Genomic DNA, 10,053 nt, shown 5'->3' on the forward strand with positions numbered 1-10,053 from the left:
TGCTATCTATGGATTTATAGATGGCTTTTCCAGAAAAGTATTATCACTCAATGTTTCAATGTCAAATAATTGCCCTGCAATTATCGCTTATTATTATTTACAACTAATAAAAAAACATGGATTTCTATACCAACTATCATTCGAACAGACAACGGAACAGAAGTTTCACATATGGAAAGTATTTACATTGCTTTACGGTATCATCACACAGATGAACATGCAGGTGAGAAAAGTTTTTTAAAAGAAAAAAGTATGCACAACCAGCGAATTGAATCTTATTGGCGTCAATTTTGGCAACACATGGGTGACTTCTATCTTAATTTATTTAAAAAAATGGAATATGAAAATGTTATTGAGATAAACAATCCATTACACATTGACTGTTTACGTTATTGTTTTGGTCACCTGATTGAAGAAGATATAAAAATCACGAAGAAAGAATGGAATGAGCACAGAATGCGCAAACAGAGTAGTAGAAATGTTCTTGGTGGAATACCAAATGAGTTATATTATTTACCTGAAAATTTTGGAGGAAAAAATTATCAGAAACCATTGGTTAAAACACACATTGATATTCTATTAGGAAAGTATGCTAAAAGGCCTGTATTATTTAAACCAGAATTTAAAGAACTCGTAAGCCTTATTACGGACGCTCCAACTCCAGGTACTTTGAAGCATTTAATCTGTATATAGATATAATTGATGCTATTGAGAATGAGAAACAATAGATTTCTAACAGTATTTTAAATCTCTTATTAAACTTCAATGTTATGTATAATACTGTATTATGTATAATATCTGTATAATATTTATTGATTGTATTGTTTAAAACTGTCAACTGTTGTACAAATTATAAAGTCATTTTTGAAATATGTAAAATAAACTAGAAACTATAAGTTTGATTAAGTGCACTTTTTCAATACTAAAAATAATATATTTCTTTGAAATTGAACAGTATATCATGTATTATGTATAATATCGTGGAATATATAAGTTATATATATGTATACATTTTACGCAAAAAAAAAAAAAGAGGGTTACCGACCGAGTAAGTATAAGGAGAAGCACGCATGTCATTTGCATAAATTCATTAGAAGTTTTCTGCCGTGATATCGCCTTAGGGCGACTCTGTTTCAGACAGTTGCATGCGCAAAGTGCAATAGGGCAGAGGGAAAAGAAGGCAAGCAGAGCGGAAGAAGCGGAAGGAAGATTGTCGAATAACTGTTGCGGCGACAATTTGGAGGTTAGGAGAGGCCCGGAGAAAGCAGAAAGGACATAGGAAATAAAAATCGGGTGTTTAGAGACACGACCGAACATCGCATTTTGTTCAGTAGGTGATGTTCCACGTTATAAGCTTTAAGTAGCTTTCGTGTGTCAGACTCCCGAGTGCGCCTGCACGTGCACGGCGCGTGCACGACACGGATTGCACGCCAGCGCGGTCCCAAGCCGTCGCGCCTCCCGCACATAGGAAATAAATAAAAGACAGGGAACACCGAGGGACAGAGAAAGGAGCGGATGGAGGAAAAGAAGGAGGAGAGCAAAGGGAGCAAAAATAGTGAGAAAAAGTACCAGAAAGAAAATAAAGAATCGTTTAAAGGAGGTAAGAACGCAGAGAATAGATACGCGAGGACAGTAGAACTGTCAGAAACAAGAAGCAGAGCAGGGAGCCAAGGGTCGATTGCAGACAACATAAAGAAAAGGAGAAGAGAGCAGGAGAGTGAAGAAATAAAAAAGGCCGAGAAAGAAATTACAGACAAGTTTGATAAGGAAAGAAGATTAAGTAGATCACCACCAAACAAAGTAAAAAAAGAGGAAGAGGAAAAGGAAGGCATGGAGACAGGAGAAATGCTGAAGGAAATACTGACCAAACTGGAGGATCAAGAAAAAGAAAGAAAGAAAGATAAGGAGGAACTGATGAAAGAGATACAAGATCTGAGAGAAGAATACAGAAAAAGCGAAGCGATATGGGAGAAGCTGAAAACCGGTATAGAAAAAAGAGTAAAACAGCTGGAGGAGAGAATGGAAGAAGCGGAGAAGAGGAGAGAGGGAGAGAAGGAATACAATGAGCTGTTAAAGAAAATGAAGGAGATAGAAAGAAAAAACGAATTAGAAAAAAGAAAAAAAAGAAGAAATAATATAATAATAAAAGGAGCGGAAATTGAAGACGGAGGTGAGAGAAGAGAGAAGATTGGAAAGCTGCTAAAAAAAATCACCAAAAAAGAAGTAGAAGTGGACGAGGTACAAATAATCGGCAGACGAGAAAACAAAATAACACTAGTAAGGATAAATAGGTGGGAGGACAAGAGAGAGATAATGATAAACAGAAAGAAGATGGGGATAGGGAAAAAGATATACATAGATGACGACATGACAGTGACGGAGAGAAAAATTCAAGGAAAATTATGGAATATAGTGAAGGAGGAGAGGGAGAAAGGGAAAAGAGCAACATTAGGATACCAAAAAATATGGATAGACGGCCACGAAAAGAAATGGAATAAAAGCGAAGAAAAACTGGAAGATGGAAGAAGATTTCAAAGAGAACAAGAAAGAAAGGAGACTGGAAGAAAATGAGAAAATGAGAAGACTGTACGAAGGAGAAGAGGAGGAAAAAGGAGAAGAACGGAAGGAAAGAAGAAGCGGATAACAGAAGAGCAAAGAGGAATGACAGTAGGCTTCTGGAACATAGCGGGACTAAAAGGGAAAAATGAAGGGTTTTGGAAGGTAGTGGAAGAGTGGGACATAATAACATTCTTAGAAACATGGGTGGAAGAAAAAGAGTGGAGCAAAGTAAAAAAAATAATGCCAGAAAGATATGTATGGAAATGCCAACCAGCGACAAGAGAAAAGAAAAGAGGAAGAGCAAGAGGAGGGATAATTACCGGAGTAAGAAAAGGGCTCGAAGTAGAAGGAAGAGTAGAGAGAGAAGAGGAAGGAATAGTGGAAAGAATTGTAAGAACAAAAGAGGGAGAATGGAAGATTATTAGTGTATACGTAAATAATGACATTGACAAAAAAATAAGATTAATAAAAGAATATACGAACGAAGGAGGCATAGGAGAGCGAATAATAATAGGAGGCGACTTTAATGCAAGAACAGGGGAAAAAGGAGGAATTATGGACATCTTTGGAGAAGAAAGAAAATCAAAAGACAAAGAAATAAATGCAGAAGGAAAAAAGCTAATAGAATTTCTGGAAGAAGAAGGGCTAGGAATACTAAATGGAACTAAGGGAGACAAAGAAGGAGAGTTCACCTTTACCGGAGGGAGAGGAGAGACAGTAATAGACTATATAATAGGAAATCAGGAGCTATGGGAAAGAACAGAAGAGGTAAGAATTGGAGAGCAGATAGACTCAGACCATCAATATGTAGCACTAGAAATAGCGGAGGAAATAGAGGAAAGAAAAAGGGAGGAGAAGAAAACGAAAAAAGTAATGAACTGGTCTAAAGAAGCTGTAGAAAGATATAGAGAGAAAATCGAAGAAAAAACCATAGATGGAGTGAACCCGGAGGAGCTCATGGAAGAAATAAAAAATGCAGTAACAAGGGCGGTAAGCTGGAAAGAAATTAGAATAGACAATAAAGCGAAGAGAAAAAATAAATGGTGGGACGGACAGTGTGTGGAACTAAGAAGAGAAGCAAAAGAGAGGCTAAGAAAGTGGAAAAAAGGGGAAGGAGAAAAAGTAGAATATATAAAGAAGAGGAAAGAATACAGGGAAATGATAAAAGAAAAAAAAGAGAAGGAAAAAGAAAGAATTATAGAAGAAGCAAGGAAAGCAAAAAATGAAAAAGAGGTATAGAGATTCATAAATAGAGAAAGGAAACATAGAAAGGAAGTGAATGAAGAAATAAGTGAAGAACAATGGAACGAGCATTTTAAGAAGTTACTAGGAGGCGTAGGAACAAAGCAGGAGACGGCAAAGGAAAAACAAGAAACAGGAGATAGTTGCGAAAATCAGGAAGGAATAAGAAGAGAGGAGGTAGAAGAAATAATAAAGGAGATGAAAAATAGAAAAGCAGCAGGAGCAGATGGAATGCCAAACGAGGTATGGACAAATGGAGGAAGCAGATTAAAGGAAGCAATATGGAAGATATGTGACATGGCATGGAGAAAAGGGGAAATGATAGAAGACTGGAATGAAGGAATAATTGTTCCCATAGTAAAGAAAGGGGAAGGAAAAGAAGCAGGAGACTACAGAGGTGTAACACTGATGAACACGAGCTACAAAATATACGCAGCTATTTTAGCCAAACGACTAGAGAAGGAGATAGAAGAGAAGAAGATAATACCGGAGACGCAAACAGGATTCAGGAAAGGAAAAGGAACGATAGAAAATATATACACATTAAACTATGTAATAGGAAGAGCGATTAGCAAGGAAAGAGGGAAGTTAGTGGCAACATTTATAGATCTGAAGGCAGCATTTGACTCAGTTGATAGAGAAATATTATGGAAGGTAATGGAGAAGAATGGAATAAGCAAAAGACTGAGAGATAGAATTAAAGAGCTGTATAAAGAAACAAAAAGCGTGATTAGATGTAATGGAGAAAAAGGACCGTGCTTTTGGACAGTAAAAGGCGTAAGGCAGGGATGCCCTCTGAGTGCGCTACTATTTATATTGCTGCTGGCAGACTTGGAGGAGATAATGAGAAAAGGGCAGGAGGGAGGGGTAGTTATAGGAGATACAAAAATATGGACGCTTGCATACGCGGATGACATAGTGGCAGTTGCAGAAAGAGAAGAGGAAATGAAGCAAATGATAAGGAGGTTAGAAAAATACTTCGACAAAAGGAAACTAACAGTGAATGTTGGAAAAACAAAAATCATGAGATTCAGGAAAGGAGGAGGTAGAGCCAAAGAAGTTGAATGGAAGTGGAAAGGAGAACAAATAGAGGAGGTAAAAGAATTCTGCTACTTAGGATACATATTTCAAAGAAACGGAGGACAAGAAGCACACATAAAAGAGAGAGTAAGAAAAGCCACAGTTGCAATGAGGCAAGTATGGGGAATAGGAAAAAGAATTTTTGGAGGAGACTGGAAAAGAAGAATGAAACTCTTTGACTCACTGGTGGCAAGTGTGGCGATGTATGGAGCAGAAGTATGGGGATGGAAAGAAAGAAAGAATATAGAGAGGATACAAGAAAGGTTTATAAGATGGACGTTAGCATTAGATTGGTGCACGCCGGGTTATATGATAAGAGAAGAGGCTAAAAGAATTAAGATGAGAACAAAAGCAGCTAAAAGAGCAATGAGATACGAAGAAAAACTAGAAAACGGAGGGGGAAACGAAATAGCAAAAGCATGCTGGAAGGAAATAAAAAAGGACGTAAGAAAAGAGAAGTCAAAATGGGAAGTAGAACGTAGAAAGTTTTACGAGTGTAGAGGATATGCAGCGGAAGAGATAGAAAGGAAAAGAGAAGAAGGGTGGAGTAGCATAGAAGAGATAGAAGGTAGAGATAGAGACATACAAGTACAGGAGATAGACGAAAAGATAAGAGAATCAAAATATAACAGATGGTACAAAGAGATAGCAGAAATAGGAAGACCTGAGTATTTGGAAAGAGGAGGAAAAGAAAAATCGGTAACAAGGATAGCAAGATTCAGACTAGGAAACGAGATGCGTGGTGGGAGGTACTGGGAATCAGATGAGAAAAGAAGTTGCAGAGTATGCGAGGCAGAGGAAGAAACTTGGGAGCATACGCTGGAGAGATGCGCGAGGGAGGAGGGCGATGACATGGGAGGGGGAATGGGGGAGAGAGTAAAAAAAATTTTGAATGGCAATGGAGAAGGAGAGAGATGGATGGTGAAGTTGGAGGAGAGAAGAGAAAAACGAAATACAGAGACAGAAAACTGTTAAAGCTATAATATTTTGCTCTGTTTGTTGGATTTGATTTGTATGTATAATTTGTATGAAAATGTATAATGTCTATAGGTATGATATATGTATGTGTAACCATTTCAAGCCGGAAGGCAGAAATAAATATATTCTATTCTATTCATTTTACGCAAAAAAAATTTGAAATTCTAATAAAAAAATGTCGGCCCTCTAAAGATTAATAATTTGGTAATGACAATAATTAGAGAATAAAAACGCAGACTTTTTAAATACCTTTTATTCATAAATATTAAATACACAATTGAGTTTCAATAACATTCAATGGAAAAAATACTTGATAATACATTATTCATATGTCTACAGATCAAGATATAAATTGTAATATTACTATTAACATTTGATTGTTATTAAAACTACTACTAACTTTTTATAAACCTTTTAACTTTATGTTGAGTAACAATTTTAAACAATGTTTCAGATATTTAAAGAATATGCAAAAAACTAATATTTAATTATGAATGGTGAATGCAGTTATTTAAGAAAACAAATTACAGTTTAGTATAATATATTACTTTCTCACAGATGAAATCTTTTGCATATGTGAGAAAATAAAGCACACAGTTTACTGATTGTATTGTTTAAAACTATTAACTGTTGTACAAATTATGAATACATTTTTTAAGTAAAATAAACTAGAAACTCTTAGCTTGATTAAGTGCACTGTTTTCAATACTAAAAATAATATATCTCTTTGAAATTGAAATAACTTTATACTTAATACTTAATAATAATACTTAATAATAAGTTTGACTGAGTGCACTGTTTTTAATACTAAAAATAATATATCTCTTTGAAATTGAAATAACTTTGTACTTAATACTTAATAATAATACAGGTTATATTATTGACCAAACTGACATTTATTTTTATTCCGTTAACTCGACGTTTCGACACTGGTTTTGTGTCCTTATCAAGAGATTTCTAAAAGTATGCAAAACGAAGTCGTTACAAGCATGTTGTTATAGGAACAAATGTCGCACAAAAAACAATCAAGGAAATATCTACCTATATATATTTTTCGCAATTGCATTAGTCGCTCACAAAGTTCTTGCCGTTTAACTAACATTGTCAAGGTTTAAAAGAGTCGTAGTCTAGAGCGAGCCGCAGTCATGGTGTGAACGGAACCGACCGGTGACACGTCGTTCCGGATCGAAAGACAGCGACTGACTAATCGTTGATATATAAATAAACGACTGTATAGGTCAAACAAATAATATTGGAAATATAATCAGGGACGACTTGAAATGTAGTGAGATGAGCAGGGAACACAACAATCTTGGTCTTTGTACACTCTGAATACTGTCTTTATTATATATAAGTATATCACACTCTGTAACTTAAACCGTAACCGACACGTCTGAACACGACGGTGATCGAGGCTCTTGTGAGCACCACTGATGCCCGCACGCACGCGTGGCGCGCCGAGTCGCGCCGCCAACCGGGGGCTGCCCTCTAGAAGGGCGGGAACTTATTGCTCGTTCAAAGTCTTCTCCCAACAAATAAAAATAACGTTTAGAGAGTAATTATTACGTGGCTCTTATGATTCTATCGTATAGCGGATTGAGATTCTCAGTGTCTTTTTTTAAATTAATCGTGTTCTTTTGTTCTTTTTTTATGTAAAACATCTCTGCAATCTCCCTCTTCCTTACATATCTCTCCCTATGCATGATTTTCGTATCGGACCATTTAAAATTATGCCCGTGTGTAAGTCGGTGCTTGCTAACAACGGAGTGTTTATTCACCTCTTTTTTGATGTCACCTAAATGTTCCTTCACACGAGTTTCCAAATGTCTTAAGGTTTGTCCAATATAAGAAACGTTACAGTCGTTGCATTCGATTTTGTAGACCACTCCTGTTTCTTTCATATTATCGAGCTTATCTTTACCCCGTTTTATAATTGAATCCATCTTTTTTGGAATCGTGTAAAGGACATCAAGGCCACATCGGTTTACGGTCCGGCGAATATCCTCACTAAGACCCTTAATGTAAGGAAGCGCAATGTATTTCCGGGCGTCGAAAGCACCGCTTACATTATTACAGTCAGTGATGTTATTGCGATGCTTTAATTCTTTTAATCTGTTGTTAATTTGCTTATCAATCAGCTCTTCTGGGAAGCAATTATTCCTAAGGATGTCTCTCACAATTTTAATATTAGAACTGTGAAATTGTTTATCCGAAAGCAAAATTGCATGGTCAACAAGGCTTGTGATTGTATTATATTTGTATTTCAATGGATGGTTGGAAAAGTAATTTACATATCGGCCCGAGAACGTGGGTTTCCTGTGCCAATTAGTCAAAAGCCTGTTGCCATTTTTGATTATGAGAGTATCTAGAAAGGGGATGGCCCCATTTACCTCCAATTCGTGAGTAAATTTTAAACGGGGGTGATAGTTATTAAACGCGTCAAGGACATCCCCAATTTTATCCTTAGGAATTACGGCAATAACATCATCGACATAACGGCGGAAAAACGACAGAGAAAAATTAAGCATAGCAAGACAGTGAGTCTCTAAATCCTCCATCACAATATCCGCTAATATTGGTGAAAGCGGAGATCCCATCGGACTGCCAAAGATCTGTTCATATGTGTCACCATTAAAACTGAAACTCGTAGATCCCAGTACCAGCTCAATAGCATGCAAAAATTGCGGCAAATTAAGCTTCGTGTTACCCGAGATATCCTGCCAACGTTTTTCTATTCCTCTGAGAACTAACTCCTTCGGGATGTTGGTGAAAAGAGCCGTTACATCGAGGGAAACGAGTACCTCGTCAGTATTAATCTCAATGTCCTTGATTTCTCTTACAAAGGACCAACTGTCCTTGATGTGAGACTTAGGTGGGCGAATAGAGTGATGCAAGATACTGTGGAGAAAGGACGCTACGTTATATAAGGGACTTCCCAAAGCCGAAACAATAATCCGTAGCGGAAAACCATTTTTATGGATCTTTGGCAGCCCGTAACAACGTGGGAGATTCCCGTTGGTGCAATTTAAACGCTTGTAGTCCGAGTCCTCGATAATGCCACTGTCTCGCCACGATCTGACAAGTTCATTTAATTTCAAGGAGATTTGTCTAATAGGATCTTTCTTTAATTTTTTGTACGTAGACTCGTCTTTAAGTAAATCGGTCATTTTTGTCAAGTATTCATCCCTGTCCATAATAACAGTGACCTGACCCTTGTCAGCCTTCGTGACGAAGACATCGTGGTTTTCTCGTAAAAATTTTTTGCATTCCGCGTATCTATTTAATATGCAGCGATCGACCAAATCTACGTGGTTTTTATTCACTAAAAATCTATGTAAAGAATCCGTTAACGACTCACGTACACTATTTACCGCATTTTCCGGAAACCTGTGAGCATTAACTTCGAAATTCTTTATTGTTTATCTCCCAAACACAGAAAATCTGACACCGAGTTCGGTATCTGCTTATTACTAATGTTGACTAACCATTTCGATTTGTCTATCCTCGAAAAAGGATCTGCCACAATGTTTCGTTTTTTTATTATTCTGTTAAATTTGTTGATAGATTTAACCTTTAGAGAATCATTATATTTCATGACCTTCTCATTGTTACATTCGAGAAACTCGTTAACCAAGCTCTCCGGTAAATTTTTGAATAATTCTTCTTCAATATTAATGATTCTAAATCTTAAATTTTTTAACACATAATGGCAATCACCGATTTCCAGATTCAATATAACACCCTGACTCCGTCTTTTGAGACTGCCTAACTTATTTAACGCCCTATTGCTCCGGAAGCAAAAATTAAACTTCATATTGTAAATGTGCGGCGGTAACACACCGTATTTCCTACAGCGGATTAAAAAGGTGAGCTGTTGGCTCACTTTGCAGATCCTGTTTCTTGTGTTGATCCATGACTTCAGTAAAATTGTGTTGTTATGTCCATAATTCTTCGTGATGTTCCCGAAAAATCCATGCCTCATCCAAACCACCATTATTGAGGTCAGTGGTGTGTAAAAATTTTCAAAATTCTTTGTTTTGTCAGTGAAAAATTAACACAGGTTATATTATTGACCAAACTGACATTTATTTTTATTCCGTTAACTCGACGTTTCGACACTGGTTTTGTGTCCTTATCAAGAGATTTCTAAAAGTATGCAAAACGAAGTCGTTACAAGCATGTTGTTATAGGAAC

At 36.6% G+C, this 10,053-nt stretch overlaps 2 protein-coding genes across 2 annotated transcripts; one reads left to right on the forward strand and one right to left on the reverse strand.

Moving 5' to 3' along the window:
* Nucleotides 1-1,515: 1,515 nt before the first annotated feature.
* Nucleotides 1,516-2,644, forward strand: LOC112457535 (cilia- and flagella-associated protein 251-like). Its single transcript, XM_025020670.1, has 2 exons — nt 1,516-1,998; nt 2,474-2,644. Exons 1-2 carry the CDS (start codon nt 1,516-1,518, stop codon nt 2,642-2,644), a joined length of 654 nt encoding a protein of 217 aa, XP_024876438.1.
* A 5,402-nt stretch (nt 2,645-8,046) lies between these two features.
* LOC112457534 lies at nt 8,047-9,773 on the reverse strand. The gene is made up of 4 exons (XM_025020669.1): nt 9,743-9,773; nt 9,345-9,522; nt 8,250-9,246; nt 8,047-8,052 (listed from the first exon to the last, which is right to left on the reverse strand). Exons 1-4 carry the CDS (start codon nt 9,771-9,773, stop codon nt 8,047-8,049), a joined length of 1,212 nt encoding a protein of 403 aa, XP_024876437.1.
* Between the last annotated feature and the right edge of the window lie 280 nt (nt 9,774-10,053).

Source organism: Temnothorax curvispinosus, unplaced genomic scaffold (assembly GCF_003070985.1).
Source record: "Temnothorax curvispinosus isolate PA1 unplaced genomic scaffold, ASM307098v1 QBEX01007831.1, whole genome shotgun sequence".
NCBI lineage: Eukaryota > Metazoa > Arthropoda > Insecta > Hymenoptera > Formicidae > Temnothorax > Temnothorax curvispinosus.

What these genes read in the sequence shown, in the direction of transcription:
- LOC112457535 (XM_025020670.1), top strand. Translation starts at nt 1,516, where the DNA reads ATGGAGGAAAAGAAGGAGGAGAGCAAAGGGAGCAAAAATAGTGAGAAA. An exon ending in AAACCGGTATAGAAAAAAGA is followed by an intron (nt 1,999 to 2,473) that starts GTAAAACAGCTG and finishes AAATATGGATAG; the next exon opens with ACGGCCACGAAAAGAAATGG.
- LOC112457534 (XM_025020669.1), bottom strand. Translation starts at nt 9,773, where the DNA reads ATGGATCAACACAAGAAACAGGATCTGCAAA. An exon ending in CAAGAAACAGGATCTGCAAA is followed by an intron (nt 9,523 to 9,742) that starts GTGAGCCAACAG and finishes TTAATATTGAAG; the next exon opens with AAGAATTATTCAAAAATTTA. An exon ending in AGGATAGACAAATCGAAATG is followed by an intron (nt 9,247 to 9,344) that starts GTTAGTCAACAT and finishes TAATGCTCACAG; the next exon opens with GTTTCCGGAAAATGCGGTAA.